This window comes from Lissotriton helveticus, chromosome 7 (assembly GCF_964261635.1).
Source record: "Lissotriton helveticus chromosome 7, aLisHel1.1, whole genome shotgun sequence".
In the NCBI taxonomy this organism is placed as follows: domain Eukaryota; kingdom Metazoa; phylum Chordata; class Amphibia; order Caudata; family Salamandridae; genus Lissotriton; species Lissotriton helveticus.
In genome coordinates, this window is record NC_136068.1 from 1,097,028,708 (window position 1) to 1,097,049,550 (window position 20,843).

At 44.4% G+C, this 20,843-nt stretch overlaps 1 protein-coding gene across 1 annotated transcript in view; it reads right to left on the reverse strand.

The window, feature by feature from the left end:
* Positions 1 to 20,843, reverse strand: part of FAAP100 (FA core complex associated protein 100) — a 308,450-nt gene that overhangs the window by 256,529 nt on the left and 31,078 nt on the right. The window contains exon 2 of the mRNA XM_078654230.1: positions 14,284 to 14,485. Within this exon, the coding sequence (XP_078510356.1) occupies positions 14,284 to 14,448 (165 nt within the window). The 5' untranslated portion in view covers positions 14,449 to 14,485. The remainder of the gene's footprint in view (positions 1 to 14,283; positions 14,486 to 20,843) is intronic.

Below are 20,843 nucleotides of genomic sequence, written 5' to 3' on the forward strand. Positions count from 1 at the left end.
ACCATAGGAAACCAAGCTTGAAAATATATGCAACTTTTGCCTGCAAAACTCAGGAGTTTAGAGAATAATAGAAAATACTATTTCTTAGACCCAGGAAAAGCTATGTCAAAGACAGAAAAGAAAGGGTAAGCTAAAGTTGATCTTGGATGAACCGATGGTTGGCAAGTTGGAACGAGGAAACGGAGGAAGAAAAACAAAAGACATTTCACTGCCAACCAGAGGTCAATCCAAGGTTGAGTAATTTAAAGTGTATTGAACTGTCTCATTGGAGAGACGTGTAATGCCAAGGCTCTACTAAAACATCCGAGGGAGAGGGCACCAATACAGGCACAAAGTCTGAACAAATAAAAACAGAAGTTGATAAGGAGGAGGCCCTGAAGGTCATGCACAGGAAGGTGGGCAAACTGATTGGACTGGAAATGCATGGGGTGAATTCATATGGGGGACGGGAGGTAACACATGTACAGGTAAATGATAATGTTCACGGCCGAAGCTCTGCAATCAATACCTAATAGTATAAGTGATAGGACAAAAATTGAACAGCACATACAGATGGGTACCACGAGTCCCAGATGAGCCATGTAGGGCAAGCAGGAGTTTCTTGAGAATAGGCACAGAGCCAGTATCCCGATGCGTTCAGGAGCCCAGGAGTGGCCCCCCTGAACGGCTTAGTATTGTATGGTTTAGTTCCTTGAACAATGGTAGTTTCTTAAAAAAAGTTCTACTGAGCCTTCAACCTTATCCAATTATTTCCCTATTTCTCTGGTGCCTACTTTTACAAAAATGTTGGAAAAGTTTGTTAATATTAAGCTTTCCAACTATTTGAAGGTGAGCACTCTGCTTCACTGTACTCAATAGGGCTTTTGCCCGCAGCACATCATTGAAACCGCCCTTCTTGAGGTGATGGACTAATTAAAGTTGCTTTGGATGAAGGTAAAGTGCAGCCTTCATTTTGCTCGATCTGTCTGCAGCCTTTGATATTGTGTCTCATTCTATTCTACCGCATTGGATGGCTAAAATGGGAATTGCTGGTTCGCTTGGTGCTGTGCTAAATAATTTTTAAAAAGGAAGAGAAAAATACATTTGGCTTGCATCCAATTCTTAAGCAACAAGTTTGGTTTTTAGGGTGCTATAGTGCTCTTCTTTGAGCTCCACTGTGTTTAACATGCATATGGCTGCCTTAGCTTAACTTTTTGAATTGCATGGTCTTGTGACCATTTCATAGGACGATGATACTAAGCTGCTCCTCAACGCTGAACTTTTTGCCACAGATAAGGCTTCATCCTTTGTTGTATTTCTGAAGGATGACTTGTATTGGATGCTTTAGAGTCCCCTTCAATACAATGCTGATAAAACGGAGATCTTGTTGTTTGGGAAGGTTAGGGATCTTTGGAGAAGTAACAGTGGCTTGAAGATCTTCCCCCTTTCTCTCCTCCTATGCCTGTTGCTTAAAATTCAGAAGTTATGATAGACAACAAGTTTTACTTGCATTCTGAGATCTTGTCAGTGACTTGTACCAGCTTTGTCTTGCTCTTGTCAACTGGGAATTTGTTTGATATTATACCTCCAGTGGTGTGCAAAGTGGTAGTCCATGCATTGATAACATCCAGGTTCGACTATTCGAATAGTCTATATCTTGGCCTGCCAGAGTGCATGATTAGGAAACTCCGGGTCGTGCAAAATGCTACCACTCTCTTTAGTTGGAGTATACCCACGAGGGAATCAGTTTCAGGTCACCTCCGGGTTTACACTGGTTCCCTCTTAAGAAAAGAATTTTGATTAAAGCACTGACTTTTATCCATCAGGCATTTTCATAAGCACAGTCCTTTGTATGTGATTTTCAGGACAGTACAGTACAATCCTGTTAGAACCCATCGCTCGGCTGCGGGCCTGCTCGTAGAGGTACCAAAATTCCGTCAGGCCAGGACCGCGAGCATTCTTTCTCAGTACTCGCAAGTAAAGTATGGAATCAGCTTCTGCTACCACTCCATGCCACTTCACAAGAATCGCTGCTCTTAATACTCACGTCTCTCTTAGTTCACTGGCTGGTTTGCAAGCTGCCTGAACAGGTTAGTGATGGGACAATCTCGGAGTTCATTGATTAGTGTCAGTGCTTAGAATATTGGTGATTGGATAGGGTGCGTTCACTCTGCAGTAGTACTGTAATATGTAATCTCCTACGAAAGTAGATAATCAATATAGGGTCATGTACTGGAATATACAGGGAATGGGGAGCACAGTTAAACAGTATAAAGTGCACAATTACCTCCAGACACAAGGTGCTGACATAGCCTGCCTGCAGTAAACCCACTTACGAAAAGAGGAAGGAGCGAGCTTAGGAAAAAGCAGAGGGGTTAGCTGCACTGCACAACCTATTCTTTATATGGGAACGCAATATTCATATCGGTAAGACCTGATACTCCCTTCGTCCTGCAGAAGATGAAAAAGGTACATGATGCTAGATTTGTGTACATTCCTGATGGGAATTAGGTGCACTAGAGGCCTAGAATACCCATGTGGAGTCTGCAGGATGCAGCTCTGTAAGAGAGGGCGTACAGCGACATGTTAAGGTCACACACAGTGGAAGGGCGCCAGAGAGCCGGCAAGCAAAATGGCTCTTACCGTTGGAGGCAGCCGTCAGACGTAATTCAACCTTTAGCACTGGAAATATACCTGGCAAAAAAGTAGGTGAATGCATTGTTGTTCCCTCTCACCAACTGCTAATGCTTCTATTTGCCAACAAAGAGTAGTCTGCCATCCAGGGAACGAGGCCTCTTTGGAGGGAAGTAAGATGGCTAACTGCAGATCTCTTGTGATAAAAGCAAGCTGATTGAATAGGGTGGGGGTCACGCTTATGAGAATAGATGCCGGGCAGCCGAGCGCCCCCAGTACCACTCAAATCCGCCCCATGATTGTGCACCCCTCATGATCTCCTGTGGCTCATATTACATAGCAAGGCAAGATCTCAGGCTCCAGGCCAAGTCTGGTACAGGCAGGTGCGTGCATAAACTGAGGTGACGCTGTTCTTACAACACCACAATATAGGTGCAGCCAGCCCTCAGTGACATTTGCTGTTCCGTCCGCCTTTGCTTGAGACCCCTCAAGCCCACTGTAGGGGCAAATTACACCCCCTCGGCTCTCCCACTATTTTGACAGACCCCGAGGGAGCTGGGCCTACCTGCACTTTACTTTTGGGTGCGTGAAATAAACATTCGTACTTGGTGGTGGCTTGAGCATTGCCCACTGGGTAGTACAACAAGCTGTCCTGCATCCCCTTGTGGTTTAAACAGACCCTGTGGTAGCTTGGTCGATCTACCACTTTGAGGAATAGAGTTGCACCTACTTTGGAGTGGAGAGGACATGCAATCTCCCCCCACCTCCCCGACTCTGCAATGGTTTGTTCTCCCCTGATGGCTGTGGTAAGCCCTCATGGGGCCTGAATCTGCTTGTGCTTACTCTCTGGAAACCAAAAAGCTGCTTGGGGAAAAGGCGGGACCCTATTATGTATAAGTGGGGCCTTCCTTTTTGGATGTACTTGCATTCTGGTACCCTGCCTTAAGTGTCTGCGCCAGCTGGATATTACTGCCACCTTCAAAACACTAAAACATAGTTGCAGGTGATACGTTACTAGACCAATTCTTTGCTGCTACTCCACTACTGCAGTGAGCGAAGAGAACCCAGGTCCCAGTGTTCGTTCTGCCATAGTCACCAATGACCCAAAATGCCCATTTGCCCATTTACAAATTTCAGACAAGGTAGCATCCTGCAACTTGGGTCTGCTACCTAGCCCTCACAGTGGTATCTCCATCCCCTACCCAACCCCTTAGATTAAGTCAATGCTCCCTGTGAAGATAGTGAAACTGGAAGACCGACAACTGCATCTGCAGTTCAAGGTCCGGTGAGGGATGAGGACGGCAGCTCAGTCAACTCAGTGCTGGAATCTGACAGTGGTGATGATATGAGAACTCTTCTCAAGGCCATGCAGGAAAGCCTGGTCTAAAGCAACAAGATGGTCACCCTCAATGGCAGAATAGACTCCATCTCCCAAAATTCGAGAGGCACAACAACAGGCTGGTATAGGTAGAACAGTGAATCTCTACTGCTGAGCACAATCAAGCGGCTAAAGGGTAGACACTTCTAAACATGGAGAATGTACTTCAGGTCATTGCAGTAAAAAGTAAATACCTAGAGGCGAAATTTGGCTGGAATAATATTCACATTCTGGGCATACTTCAATCTACTAACACTGGCTGCTCCAGACAGTCTTTGTCTCAGAAGCCTTCTCGTGCCTGTTGGTGGTGGAAAGGGCTCACAAATTTCTAAGAGCAAGATCACCCTTAGGGGCATTTACATGGCTCCTACTCCTGTGACTCCCTAACTTTTGGAACAAAGACGTGGCCTTCAGACTGGCCCAGAAGAAGTGCAACATAGGGGTTGTGTGCTATGACATCTCTTTACTCCCATACTTTACTATCACTGTCTAGAGGTCAGAAAAAAGTTATCATATTCAAAACAGCAGTTATGTAAATGTAAATGTAAATGTAAATGTACAGGAATTTATATAGCGAAAATCACCAAGCGGTTTCTAAGCGCTTGCTTAGGGAACCCGTCCTGGTATTCCCCTGTGAGATAACCCCGGCAGGGTATCCGCAAGGTGAAAGCCAGGCATCCCGCCGCGAGGGGCCGTTGTGGAGATTAAGCAAGCTATTGCCCAGAGTCGCAGAGTGTGAACCCGTGAATCGAGTAGGCACCGGAGCGAGAATTGTCGAGTCCATGGACATTTTAGGACTCAAGATCCCGCCGAGCCGGGAATTGAACCCTGGTCCCGGGCTGACCTCTGCTTCCAGGTCTGCCTCCTCTAACCTGTGAGCCACACTTCTCCACAGTTGCTTAACTCAAACATCCAATACATGATGTGGTATCCAGCTTGCCTAAAAGTCTCCCACCATGGTAAGCAACGCATCTTCCAATCACCACAGCATATTACTGAGTTTGTGAAAAAACTGCCTCATGAAAACCAACTATGCCATGAACCTCCTTAGCCTCCTTTGCATCACCGTGACTCAGACTAGTGATCTATTAATTATGCCCTGTGTACTCAAAATACTAACAGCAGCACGCCACAAACTGCTAAAGACTTGCTTCTCTCTTATTGCATACAACAACTTAATTTGATGCGCTGACCTGTAGACATGAAGGGAACACATCTATGCATGAACTTGCTGCTACTCCGGCAGTCTGGTATGCTCGTTGGGTGACCATCCTGAGTGAAAAAAGGCACTCAATTGAAAGTAATTGGCTTATACCTGGACAAGCATGGTAGACATGTCATCCTATGGGGCAGACTTGGTGCTGTACACATCACCACTGTGAATTGTAATGTCACAAATTTGATGGCCCTGGGTTTTGAGATACTTTATGGGGCAAGGTATTCTCCACAGAGCCTCACTTTCTGATTTGGGGTGGATATTTCAACTGCACACTCCAGGAACAGTTGGATAGTGCCCAAACAGTAGTAGGGGGAAACCTGTGGCAGCCAAATTAGCTGTGTGCTATAATGAGAGAACATCAACTCCTGGATATTTGGAGGCATAAAAATCAGTGAACTTAGAATGGCACTTTCTATTCTGCCTTGCACAACGTGTGGTTGAGGCTAGATTACTGGTCCGTCATAGAGGATAGTAGGCGCTGGGTTGCTGAGGAGAGGCACTTGGCCCGTACACTTTTTGACCGTTCACCTGTGCTCCTTTGTCTGGTGGTTCTAGGAGTAGTCCTTCTTGGGAATCGCAGGTGTTTGAGTCTTTATTAAATAGGGTATTTTCTGAAGAATTGAGGGCCGCAATTTCAGAACACTTTCATCTCAATCTTGGATCTGTGGACCATATAAACACTGTATGGGAGGCTTTTAAGGCTATAGTCAAAGGTAAATGTATTGCTAAACAGAACAGCATTTTGAAATTCTTCCAACCATATATGTCAAGGCCCAATCAGTCTGGTTTCCTTCCTGGTCAGATGACGACTGAAAATTTACAAGCCCTCTTTGCACCTCTACAGGACTTGAAACCAGACCTGGATGCTGCAGCCGTCTTACTGGACGCATCAAAGGTGTTCGACTCCTAAGAGTGGGAGAGCCTTGTTGCCATACTATACAGAATGGGCTTACCTACTACATTTACAGAAACAATGAAACTGCTTTGTTCATCTGCCGTGGTCAGAGTGTAGATTACTGGTGTTTCTTCAATGGCCGGCAGGGCTGTCCTCTCTCACCCATTCTATTTGTGTTAACATTCGAGCCTCCAGTCAAAGCTCCGGCAGTTCTACTCAGATCATGCATTAAGATACGCTAGTCAAAATGTTCTAATATCTATGTACCTTAGGAGCCCCAGCAAATGCCTTATCTACATGAGGTAATATATACATCTTGGGGCTATTTCGGGTGTGACTGTTAATTGGAACAAATCTCAAATATTCTCTCATACTAACAACATAGTAAGCTGTATGCAGGACTTCCCCATTGAGTCGTGTGATGGATGCCTAGAATGCCAGGGCATCTGGATCTGACGTGACATAGATAACGCTAAGTGGGATAGTTATGATGTGGCAGTTCATAAGGAGCACTGAGCCGGTCACGTACTTGTCATCTCTGCCATTGTCACTAGCTGGCAGGATAGGACTAATGAAGATGGTAATCCTCCCCAAACTACATTATGTATTTGGGAACCTACCCTTACCCCTCACCATTTTTTTTGTCTCGAATGCTCTGAACCTAATTACACAGATTGGCGTGGGCTGGCAAGCACCTCAGCAGAAAGTGGGATACATTAACTTTGTCTTTCCATAGCTGCGGGTTTGGGGAACCTGATCTGGAGCTATAATACCTGTGCGTTAATGCACAATTCGCTCACTTTTGTTTTCTGTCATCTCCATGTATTGCAAACCTTGCAATTAATTCAAAATAATTGACACATCGCCTTCCCACCATACCGGGTCTTTAGCCACTACTACATGACTATTTAGAGCCTGGGACAGGCTGAATAGAAAGGCAGGTCTCGATATACTGCCCCTATTCTTTCAGCCACTGTTACCTGTGACAGATGAAGTTAATGCAATGTCTCAATTGCCCAACAGTGGCCTGTTGCACTGGGAAAGTCAATATAACAAATGGTTCCTCCGTCATTACAGTCTTAGACTTTAAGAGAGACTATCCTTATACCCCTCTTATGCCCCACCCCTAAGATATATTTTTTATTATTGACCATGGGGTATAAGCAAGGTGGCTATTTTTACCTTTCCCTCAGAACCCAGCTCCTTCCAAACACTGGAGAAGCTTCTAGCTGCTACCAGTTTTAAACATCTGATCTCTAATTTATATCTCTCCGATCAGGAGGAGAGGCCCACAGCATCCCAGGCTGCCTGGATTGGGAGGTGGAGGAGTTGTGGAAGTTTTGTTGTACCCAAAGTAGCATGATTTCCTAAAGTAGTAGGCTGCATATTATCCACTTTACATTTCTTCAAAGGGCTTATCATACCACTATGGGTCTTTGGAAATTTACCCTTAGAAAGGACTCAAACTGTGTTAGATGTGGCACACCAGAGGTACACTTTCTGCACTTGGTATGGTCATGCAGCGGTGTACAGACATTGTTTCCAATGTATCTGCCATGCATGACTGTGAGATGCCCCTGGACCCTTGGATTGCATTGCACTCCTGGGCTGGTTGGAGGACATTCCCACTACTCATAAGAATTGGTTTGCCTTAGCACTTCTGTTGGCTAAGAGAAGAGTGGCTTGTTGTTGGGGTAGGGAAAGGTTGCTGAAGGTTAACCAATGACTTGACTCACTTGTGTACTGTAATAAACAGTTGGAAATGTATGCCAAAATAATGCCACCTTCACCTAGACCTAGAAATATTTGGGGCCTACTAAAAACCTATTCACTGACCTGAGTCCTATCCTGTAACAAACCTGTCTGCTTGCAGCAAAATGGATTTATATAGCACTGCTAATCACCCGATAGGGTATCCAAGCGTTTGCAGGTTGTAGGGGCTCATTCGAACAGCCTGGTTTTGAGTGCTTTTCCTCACCGAATCAACATCTCACCTCTCCTCCGGGAGCTCCACTGGCTGCCACTCACAAGCGCAGCTAATTTAAACTCCTCACACACACCTACAAAGCCCTACACAACATGGGACCCGCATAGCTTAATAGCTGCATACACATTCACAACCCATCAAGACACCTATGCCTTGCCATCAAGACACCTATGCAATGCACTCACTCGCACACACCCCAGCATTCAAAAAGACAAAACAGGAGGACGCTCGTTCTCTTGCATAACACCCAAACCATGGAATGACCTCCCACAACACATCAGAGCCTCCTCCTTGCTACTTGAGTTTCGCAAGGAACGGAAGACCTGGCTCTTCGAGGATAATTTGCAGCTTAAACAGTGTACTGGTTGATCTTGTGTGGGACAGCAAGAGGCACAAATGCTCCCTTGGCAAGGTCTAATTGCTGGTTATAGAAAGAGGTTTGGGGGTGCCAGATTCTGAGCTGTACTATGTTACGGTTCAACTGCAGTGGCTGGCCCAGTGAGCCACATATGCTACAAATGGAAAACAAATATATTTAGGGGATAAATACGAAATTCTGCGGCCGCATATGCCCCCGAACTACAGTTGGTTCTCAAGTTGGCCAAATGAACTGATGCAAAGACTTTGGAGAGAGGTGTAGTAACTTGCTTGGTAAAACTTGTTAACGGATGCGAAGTCCTGCAAACTTCAGACTCTGACTCAGAGATTCCAGCTTCCGGCTGGTCAGTTTCAAACCTATAATGCGATAGTCTGGCTGCTACAGAAGACTTGGGAACTGCACCCAGAGGCGCCAGAGACACATGGAGTATAATCTGCATATAAACAACGGGCAATTGTAAAACAGTTGTGGCTCGTATGTATAAAATGGTGTTTGCTAAAACAAAGGTGTCACTGTCAACACTCAGAGAACCGTAGGCTCATTACTTGGGGATGAAATTACTGGATAATGAATGGAAGTGTGTCACAGGCTATCCAAAGTCGATATCGAGAAACATGAAATTCCAACTGAGAGAATATCACATACTGCATCGTTCGGATGTGACAGCTGGTAGGTTACAAAGAATGTTGCCGGATGCAGTGGTTTAGGTGTCCCCAGTGTGCAGGTGAGAATATTGATCTTGTATACATGATGTGGCCGTGCCAGCGTTATCACCTTATTGTCCAAGTGCACAAAGACACATGAACAAAGTAAGGGCTGGAAATAAAGGGGGAACCCAGGTTCTGCTTATTAGGAATAATGAAAAGGTCTAGAAAGCACAAGGAAGCGGCCGACTTCACTCACCAGGCTTGATACAGGTTGCCATGTTATGGAAAAGTAATAGCTCCACCCCCATTACACAAATGGAGAGTTAAGCTTGTAAGGTGGACTGACAAAAAGGCAACAACCCTGACAGGTGAGCACGACAAGTTGGTCGATCTCACTAGTCAGAGAATGAGACACATTTCTCTCCAATATAGAGTGTGTTACACTAAGGATTATGTTACACCACCAAGACACAGCGGTGTGCTGGAGAATCGAGAAGGGGCGTCAGAGTGATGGTTACGATGAGTGTGAGTGTGGCTGTGACCTCTGTTTGTGTGTTGGACAGAATTGCAGGAATGCCTTGTAGTAGCAATTCCCACAACCCTGAATGAGTACAGGAATCACTGTCCCAATCTTTACAAAGCTAAAAAACAAGTGGGGGACAATTTCAGCACGTGACACATGCTATGAATGCCCGAGGCCCGTTTTGATATCTACTATTTTGTAATGACTTCGACCCCAATTCATACATTTTGGGATTCTTAATTAGATATGTGAATATTGTGTTAGCATATGCGCACACAACAGTGCCCAATAGATATGCTGCATGTGCATGTGCTGTTAAAAGCTAAATATAATTAATTAAAGACAAACTACTTATTAGAATAACGTGTAACTTTTTTGAACTAAAGATTTTTTTGGAAAAGCAGTATACTGCTATATAACCAGACTCCTCGAATTGCCAGACTCATCGGAAAAAAAAACTTTTATAGTTTTTTCCAAAACAATCTAAAATCTACAAGCACGGACGTCAATTCACCAAACTAGTGTAAGTAAAATTCACACCTCTGTGGTCCCCAACAGTTTTGGAATAAAAGGGCAACAAATTGGATATCTGCTCCAGCAGCTATTATTCAGCAGATGGAGGATCCGTCTGGCCCCTCTAAAATATGCTGAATTTGTCCGTGTGTAATTTGCCAACACCGGGACACAATTCTGCAACACCCGCAACGCGAAGGAGGTGAAGGGGCTTTTTAGGTCTCGGCCTAGAGTTGCACAGCGCAGCAGTGTTCGCGCAGCCGAGATTTAATGTTTACAGTATTGGGGGCTTAAACCCACCCCTCTTCTCCATTGGCTGGCCTCGTAAATGCTGGCCAGCCATTGGAGGAGAGGGGCGTCACTCCATTTAAGCCCCGTCTTTTTGGGACAGAGGGGTGTCTTTTTGCTCTTCGTTCTCTTCCTGACGTCATCGGGAGAGAGCACGCCCCTCATCACGCTGCCTGCACGCGCCAGTCGGCCCTCTGATTGGTGTTCCTTATTAACTAATCAGAGGGCCGACTGGCACGTGTAGGCAGCGTGAGCAGACTCTGCCTCGCTTTTCTTGCCGCCGCCATCAATCACCCAAGCGGTTGAAGTGCCGCTTGTTTTTCTTTTTTGTCGTATTTTGGATTTTCTTGTTCGCTACCTTTTTAAACCACGTGGATAATATAAACATCAACAAAGTGAAAAGACAACTTTCTTTTGCGTATAAGTTGAATTTGGAGCTTGGCACTCGTGGACGAGATGGCGACGTTATGAGTCTTTGGTTTGACGTTTCTCTCCTTGGTTTTGCAACAGGTAAATAAATGAGCGGTGGAGGCAGGCGTCGCGGAGGCCTGGGTGCTGGGTGGGGGGCAGGCAGTCAGGTCTGACGTGGGTGTCTCTCTTCTGTGCAGGTGTCCTGCTCGGGGGTCTTCCAGCTGCAGGACTTTGTGAACGGCGACAGTCTCCTAGAGTACGGGCGCTCCTGCTGGCCCGACTGCCGAACTTTCTTCAGGGTCTGCCTGATGCACTTCCAGAAGGTGCCCTCCCCAGAGGCCTGCACCTTCGGCAGCCTCGTCACCCCGGTCCTGGGGGCCAACTCTTTCGCCATCACCAAGGTCCCGGGGTTCAGCAACCCCATCAGGCTGCCCTTTAACTTCACCTGGCTGGTGAGACTGCGGGATGAGTGCAACGAGATCGGGGTGTGTGTGTGTATGGGAAGGAGGCGGGGGCGCAGGGGGACATCAGAGCATTGTTTGCGAGACTAGGGTGGTTTGCGGCGTATGACTGGGGGGCTGCAGGGATCATGCGTGTGAATGGGGAGGCTCAGGTTAATCAGGATAGCTGTGTGTGTGTTTGTGTGTTTGTGGCTTTGCCAGTGAGGTGCATGCTAGGATGGATCGGATGACAGAGGGAAGCTTTTGCATGTGAATGAAGATGTCCCGGTGTGTGCAATTAACACAAACTGTATGCGTGTAAAAGTCTGAGGGGCTCTGCTGTGTATGGTTGAGTGACCGGAGACACTGTTGTATGTATGCCCAAGCAGAGAGAATAGCGAGAGTGTGTGTGTGTGTGCGTGTGCGAGCGCGTGTGTGTGCATTGCTGTAACCCCCTGAAACAAAGACCTAAGCTAAAGTAATAGAAACTACTGATGACATAAAAAACAAATGCATCAGTGGAAACTTACCAAATAATGGTGGAAAGGGTTGGATTGTGTCAGACATGAACAGGATGGACTGGAGGATGATGTCTATCATTAATATAATTACACGTTTAAATGTACATTATTTAAATAGCTTTTTGTTAATAGTGTCTACAAACGAGCACTTACAGGAACCCCTCAATTTTACACGTAATCTACTGACAGAAATGTAATAAACACGCAATTACATTGCAACCTAAAATATACATATTCGAACAATATGTGTTTTCCCAAATATTTTATTAAGCAAAAAAAAAAAGAAACTGATATTTTAATTCATAGGCAAAGAGGGGTGGAGTGGGTTTAGACAGGCATCACAAAAGGTGCCGTTATAGAAAATATGCCTGAGTGCAGAGTGAGTGTGACTGCAGTGTGAGTGCAGAGTGAGAGTGAGTGCAGAGTGAGTGCAGAGTGCAATGAGTGTGAGTGCAGAGTGAGTGCAGAGTGAGTGTGCTTGCAGAGTGAGTGTGAATGCAGAGTGACTGAAGAGTGAGAGTGACTGAAGAGTGAGAGTGACTGAAGAGTGAGAGTGACTCAGCAGTGTGAGTGTTCCAGAGAGAGCAGGGTATGCTTGTGCGCTTACACGGTGCACTGACACACAGGAGCTAAAACAAAGAACAGCTGAACACATGTCTTGGGAGGGGGGCTCTGTGTGTGTTTGGGGGGCTGTGTGTGTGTGTGTGTGTGTGTGTGTGTCGCTCTGTGTGTGTGTGTGGCTGTGTGTGGCTCTGTGTGGCTGTGTGTGGCTCTGTGTGTGTGTGTGTGGCTCTGTGTGTGTGTGGCTCTGTGTGTGTGTGTGTGTGTGTGGCTCTGTGTGTGTGTGTGTGTGTGGCTCTGTGTGTGTGTGGCTTGGTGGGTGTGTGTGTGGTGCTCTGGGTGTGGGTGTGGGTGCAAATGCAATAGGTCTCGCATTTGCGAGAGAGTACGCTATTGACATTGTAAATGACAATGCCATTTATTTATCTGTTTTCAAAACCAACACATAAATAACAATTTTGTCATTTACAATGCCAATAGCTCTAACTTTGGCAAAGGCGAGACCGTTGCATTGTAAATGCTTGTTATTTTCTCTACCAGCTTGTGCCCTAAACAAACAAAACAATGGGCGAATTTAAAGAGCCACCAGTCCTCCTTTTGTTCTATTATCATTCTGGCTGGCAGCTGTCTGCAGCCCAACACCTAATTGTCAATGCAATGGGGAAACAAAGGTGCACAGCTTGCTATCACTTCACAAGTACTTAAGAGATTTGGAGGCAGAATTTTTACTTTTTGCAGCTCCTATACGCAAGAGATATGCATGCCCTGTAAAAATGTCACATGTATCAGTGTGTATGAGTATTTACACGAATAACAATTTAAATAGCCCTTGCTAATTTTATTTTATACTATTATAGCACTACTCATCACACTGTAAGGAGTCAGAACGCTTTACATCACATGCACACATATACATTGACAATAAATCATACAACTGTCTAGCATAAAACAATGTGCAGGATGTTACAGAAGATAGGTGTAGGAATCACACATTGTCTTGGACTTTATACTAAGATTGCATGGCCAAGAGAAACGCAGAGTCAGGATTTAAAACATTATGCAGTGCTTGGTGTTGTCCTTTATTACTACCCAAAGAAGCCCTTTTAGCAGCCTTATAATAACAGATTGAGAAAAATCAATAAGGTTTTTTACCAATGTCTTGCAGTTTGCATGCCGGTTCATAGCTTACTGCGTATATTAGAAGGATTGCCATTTATGAACCGCAAGTCATAAATGGATGTGTGTCAAAAGCGGTAACCCACGTACTGATCTACATAAAATATAATCTTTCATCTCTGCATGTTGCACGATGTGCTTTGTTGAAGACATATTAACCCTCTATACTACTTAATGAGTCAAAACTGTGACTAAACACAACACAGATATAGCCAGCAAGTCCTTTAATCAACAGATTATCCTACCTTTATTGTGTTTCCCTGAGATTTACTGGGCACAAAAACTCTATGCAGCAGGTGCTTTAACCCCAGAAGATATTTTGAAATGCAGCCTTTGCAACCAATTAAGCCAAGAAAAGTTTTACTGTCACATTTCTCCTTTGCACCAATTTCTTTGTGCCATAATCTTTATTAAATGTACACATTTTTTTTATAAATGTACAAGTTGACTTTCAGAATGCATTTCATGACTCAGCACTCTTTTGTTGCCCACCTTGACCCCCAATTTATGGTTTCCCAGGGTAAAGTGTTTCCAATTCCAACACAGGTCCCCAAAGATATCACGTACTCGACTCCTTCCACACCCACACTAAGCACCTAAACATCTTTCCATTTTTTGCTGTAGCACTTTTCCCTGAGTGTCAAGTAAGGGACTCACAACTGACTCTGTGGTTAGCTATTAAGTTCAACGTATTAACTCATTGTGCCATAAATTCCTTTATTTTCTGCTTACCTTCAAACCTTTTTCTTCTTTATTGTACACATATGCAAACTCACTACCATTACACAGGTAGATCGTTGACTGCTGGCACAGTATGCGACTGTTACCTACAGTTAGAACCTTTCTTGGGCAGCGAAATTCAGCCAAGTAGGAGACCTTCTGGCAAGACTCTGCCATGTTCAGAGCAGCACCATATGTTCTCAGCTCCACCTGCCTGCAATGAATAGGACATATAATAGCTTATTTGTAACCCAGGTCTCAGCATTTACTTTTCACATATTATGCAATACAACCAGTATGAAGGCAATAAACAGAAAATGTTTATAGGTTCCACTAACCACGCATTTTACTATCACACATTGTGTAATACAATCGAAGTGAATGCATCAAAGACATCTTGATATTTCTCGTTTTCAGCTTTTTAGCAAACTAGTATTCATTTTTTGCATAGTGACTACGCAGAGATGGCGCTGTATACGAATGTACTTAGATTGTTCGTCTATATAAAGGAAGGACATGTTTATTCATTTGATAGCTGTTGAGGATTACCTATGGTGATTGAATCATCTCAACAAGATCACATATTTTTGACTCTTTTGGCAAAAAACGGAAACGGAAACAGCACAAAATAACTCTTACTAATGCAGTAAATCACTAATTTGATTAGAATGGTTCTGGTACTTCCGTAAACAGAAGATCAGAACCAGAGTATTTATTCAAAGGACATTCTCTTGAGAATCCCAGTTACATTATATCTTGTAGTGACCCACATCCTGTTCCAAAGGACAAAATAAAATGTTTTGCCTACCATTTTATCTCCTGCCATTTATTTCTTCCGACGTTTTTCCACGTCTGTAATTTATTAGTGGAAAAATATGTGTCCTCATTTGTTCCCTTGTTTTCATTTTCTCGAATTTTGACGTAAGCCTTTTTGTAAATTATTTACGAACAATTTACAGTACTCACCATAACTGTAACTTTTATCTTTGTTCAATATTACATTTCACTTCAGTATTTCAAATCAATGTAAATGCATTTAATGGTTTGTCCTAAACCTGACTCAAACACGTCTTACATTTAAATTGATTTTATTATTGTTCATTTGTTATTCATTTAATGTAATTATTTTTTTATTTCGGATTTGAATCATTTCTAATTAATGATGTCATTAATTTATATGTATGTTAACTGTTCCTATTATTTCATTTTTAAGGTAATACATTTATGTATTTAATTAATTAATTTCTTAAATAAATAAATCAATTATATGAACATCCTTTCTATATCAGAGAGGGATGAGGACCCATTGCAGGGATGATTTTTACTGAAGCACCCTTTTTTTTTTCTTTTTAATGATTTGCCCAGAATCACAGGATGTTGAGCGTCGTTGCCCAGACTCGAACAGGGTTCCCCAGCTTTGAGGTCGACAGCTCTAACCGCAAGGCTACATCCTCTCCCCTGCAAGTATTTTCTTTGACTATCAGATGCTTTCACCACAGTTCATCGTGACACTCTATTCCACGAAGCCAGCATAGAGGGGACTCCTCTCGACAGAATCATTGGTCTCGATTGGACTGGAAATGTCACTCATACTCCTTTCTCATCTAAACCCTTCATCATAAAAGCAGGGGTCCCTCAAGGCTCCATCATCTCACCTATGCTTTTCAACATCAGCATGAAGACATTACCAGCAATGATCAATGAATTTCAGCTCACATGCTGAAATACAACGCAGAGGACACACAAATAGTTATTAAAACTAGAAAGCCCCAAAGACATTGGAACTTTAAAATCTTCATTTGCCTCTGAGCCGTTAATCATTGGATGGCATGGAGCCATTTCAAATTGAATGTGTCTAAAACTAAAATACATGTGGCGATTGGAAAAATCATGCCCCACTCAGTGCCTGGACTGATGATCTGGGATCACCTCTTAAAGCATTCAAGGCAGTAAGAAACCTTTGAATTGCCATGAACTCCAACTTATCAATAAATGTCAAAGTGGATAAGTTAGCAAGATCAAGCTTCATTACCATGAAAACTCACCGATGTTTCCTTCCCCATCTAGGATTTCCAGACAAGGTCCAAGCCACTATCACTCTTGTACTGTCTAAACTTGACACCTATAGCATTTGTAATGCAATATGTGTTGTATTTACGTGACTTGGGTGTATTGATCTTACAAATAACAATGGCTTTTATTTTTTTAAAATAATTAATACTTAAATGAAAGTTATTGTAATTTATAATGGCAAGAGCTTAAACTTTTGTAAATAAGTTGTGTGATGTGAGGGCGATAGATAGAGTGAGGGAGATGGAGTGAGGGTGATAGATAGAGCGAGGGCGATAGATAGAGCGAGGGCGATAGATAGAGCGAGGGCGATAGATAGAGCGAGGGCGATAGATAGAGCGAGGGCGATAGATAGAGCGAGGGCGATAGATTGGGCGAGGGCGATAGATTGGGCGAGGGCGATAGATAGGGCGAGGGTGATAGATAGGGCGAGGGTGATAGATAGGGCGAGGGTGATAGATAGAGCGAGGGCGATAGATAGAGCGAGGGCGATAGATAGAGCGAGGGCGATAGAGCGAGGGCGATAGATAGGGCGAGGGCGATAGATAGGGCGAGGGCGATAGATAGGGCGAGGGCGATAGATAGGGCGAGGGCGATAGATAGGGCGAGGGTGATAGATAGAGCGAGGGCGATAGATAGAGCGAGGGCGATAGATAGAGCGAGGGCGATAGAGCGAGGGCGATAGATAGGGCGAGGGCGATAGATAGGGCGAGGGCGATAGATAGGGCGAGGGCGATAGATAGGGCGAGGGCGATAGATAGGGCGAGGAAGATAGATAGAGGACGATAGAGAGAGGGTGATAGATAGAGCGAGGGCGATAGATAGAGCGAGGGCGATAGATAGAGCGAGGGCGATAGATAGGGCGAGGGCGAGGGCGATAGATAGGGCAAGGGCGATAGATAGGGCGAGGGCGATAGATAGGGCGAGGGCGATAGATAGGGCGAGGGCGATAGATAGGGCGAGGGGGATAGATAGGGCGAGGGCGATAGATAGGGCGAGGACGATAGATAGGGCGAGGACGATAGATAGGGCGAGGACGATAGATAGGGCGAGGACGATAGATAGGGCGAGGACGATAGATAGGGCGAGGACGATAGATAGGGCGAGGACGATAGATAGGGCGAGGGCGATAGATAGGGCGAGGGCGATAGATAGGGCGAGGGCGATAGATAGGGCGAGGGCGATAGATAGGGCGAGGGCGATAGATAGGGCGAGACGATAGATAGGGCGAGGACGATAGATAGGGTGAGGACGGTAGATGGATAGATGGAGTAAGGGCGGTAGATGGATAGATGGAGTGAGGGCGGTAGATGGATAGATGGAGTGAGGGCGGTAGATGGAGTGAGGGCGGTAGATGGATAGATGGAGTGAGGGCGGTAGATGGATAGATGGAGTGAGGGCGGTAGATGGATAGATGGAGTGAGGGCGGTAGATGGAGTGAGGGCGGTAGATGGATAGATGGAGTGAGGGCGGTAGATGGAGAGATGGAGTGAGGGCGGTAGATGGATAGATGGAGTGAGGGCGGTAGATGGATAGATGGAGTGAGGGCGGTAGATGGATTGATGGAGTGAGGGAGGTAGATGGATAGATGGAGTGAGGGCGGTAGATAGATAGATGGAGTGAGGGCGGTAGATAGATAGAGTGAATCTGTTTGTCACAAATTAAGCACTAGGAAAGCAGCACCAATTCCAAAGGCCACACAAGAAATTCTGTAAAGACACAAACCGTGAGCAAAAGGCAGGACTAAGAAAATAAAAGTCACATTGAGCGAACAAATGTACCTGTTTCCCCCCCGCCTCCCCAACACCACCTTAGGAAGGATGCTGTAGGCGGTTATATGTAGATGGCAGCACTATTGCCTTATATTTCCACAGCATAAGCCTGTGTGGGCACCACAGAGAAGCACCGCAAACAGCGGATACAACTGTGTTCTGTTAGTGGCATGGTGAGCGTTAAAACGGGTGTGTTCATACAGCGAGAGTAACGCTTGCCCAAAAGGATATAGTTTTAAAAACGGAAATTGATAATTTGGTGGGGAAACTGGGTCACTAGCACCACTGCAGTCCTTTATTAACTACTACACATGCCTGTCTTCATAAACACATTACTTACCTGTAACCTGCCCCATAAATCTATATTTACATTCACATGTAAATCTATGTGGCAGTGTGTGTCCGGAGAGCACCCAAAAATGTTGCTGGGTTGACGAAATTATGTGCCCCAAAAAGTCAAATTTACTGAAAACAGCTGCCGCTAAAATCCTATTAAAGTTTAGTCCATATACTCTTCTTTCAGGTACGTTCCCCCCCCCCCCCCCCCCAAAAAAAATCATATTGTGAAGCTGCTGCCTCATGAAACACCGCCACTTCATTATTTGCAAATTAAGCATTACGAAGGCAGCAGTAGCTACGTGTTTACTGAGCAATGTAACTAAAAGGTTTACGAAACTAAAAGCCACATATCAAGTTTAAAGGGCACGCCTAAAACATTAAAAGCAGATATCGTGAACAAAGGCACAATACACAGTGAAGTGTAAAAGCCAAACGTTACGTCCAAAAGACTCGTATATAGGTAAAGAAGGTTTGTGTGGCCTGAAAAGTACACATTCGGATTCCAAAGAATGCACAAGAAGCACTTTAAAAGCACAAATGGTGAGCATAAAGCACATATAAGACAAAAAAAACTCACATATAGCAAAGAAAAGTACATGTTTGGCCTCCCCACTTTAGGATGCAGTAGGCTGTTAGGTGTACATGGCAAGCCCTATTACCCTTATATCTCCACAGCATAAGCCCTGTGGGCACCACAAGGAAGCACAAAGTACAGCCGCTGAGTAGAAAGCAAATACAAGGACTGTGGTCTGTTTCTGGGATGGCGAGCTTTAGGCAGGGTGTGTACATACAGCATGACTAGCATCTGACCAAAAGGTTGTTGGAGAAAACTCTGTACACGGTTAATGCGGTGGGGGGACCGGGTCACTAGCACCATTGCACTCCTACTTCATTAACTACTCCACATGCCTGTCTTCAAAAGCACATTACTTACCTGTAACAGTAGCTTTGCAACATAAATCCTGATGTCCATTTGTGTATATTCCAAACATCAATATATCTGTAAAGCCACTGAAATTATATGGCTGACGACCACCCAAATATATGGTCGGGTTGACTAAATTATGCACATTAAAAATTACAAATTTACGGTGCCTTGTCTGTATGCTAAAGATCGCAATGCAAAACCCGTAAACACATATCGTTTTCAAAGTATAAGTTGTGCATAAACCATTCACAAGCACTAACAGGGCGGCAATAGCTAATTATTCCCATCTACATACAAAATAATTTCATAGCATAGCACCACTTGCGTTCAAATGTATTTATTACATGTATCAAAATTAACAGTACTTCGTCCACAATAAAAGATGAATAACTACAACTAAACAATAAAACATATTTGCCAAACTCGTACGGTGCCACTTTGACCGTTTAACAACATCCCACCCTTATTTCTACAGTTTATATGCTTTATGTTGTGCAAGCTAAACAGAAAACACCCTGTGTGAAGCTACCGCATAATTAAAACGCATGCATCTCTTCTCTTAGAAATTAAAGTGTTAAAGCGGCAGTAGCGGAGGCCCTATTAAAATTCAGATGATCAACTCTGTGTAACGCAAGTTACAAATTAACCAGTACCAAAACGGCTATACCTACATGTTTGCAGCTACACACCAACAATGTTTGTAGCTTTAAATTGAAACAGAATCAATTTGTTAAATTAAACTTAAAACTTCGGTTTTTTTTTTACAAAATTGCTTTCACGAGGTTTGTAACTGTGTTAATTACATAAAATACATAAACATATGTTATGGGGAAGAGAGCAGGCTCAAAGTCTGCTGTAGTGTAAGTTTCGGTGTAAAATTCTACACTTCAGAAAGGATTCCAGCACACGCTAATAAAGCGTAAACAAGCCGAGCAAGACATTTTGAAAGTAAAGATAAGAGAAAACTAGCCAGAGTCCACGAAAGTCTCTAGTTACAGACACAGGCTACAGCGTGGGAAACAAGCACCGTTTGTGAAGCATCACCATACAAAACCTGACGGCGATAATGCATTCCATTCAGACTTGCATAATCACGGTTTCACTCCCTCAGTCCTAAACGCCAAACGGATTGCAATAAGCCTTCGGTGACATTTACTCAAACACACGCAGTCAGCAGGTGGCGCTGTAACTCCTTCATTGCCGCTTCAGGAATTTGCAAGCGCAGATTAACAAACAAGTACGGGAAATGCAAGCGGGGGGGGGGGGGGGGGGGGGGAGTAGCTCATGGCCAAATTAGCAGTTTCATGAGGATCGAAGAGAACAATAACAAAAATCCGTAAGAAGTGTCACAAACTCACAGGACAAGACCAGAACTGCAGTAGACCAGGATGCGAAGACAGCACCAGTTCACGGGCCCAACAAGGGAGCCCTGGACGAAAGTGAGGCCTGGAGCGCAAAGGGGG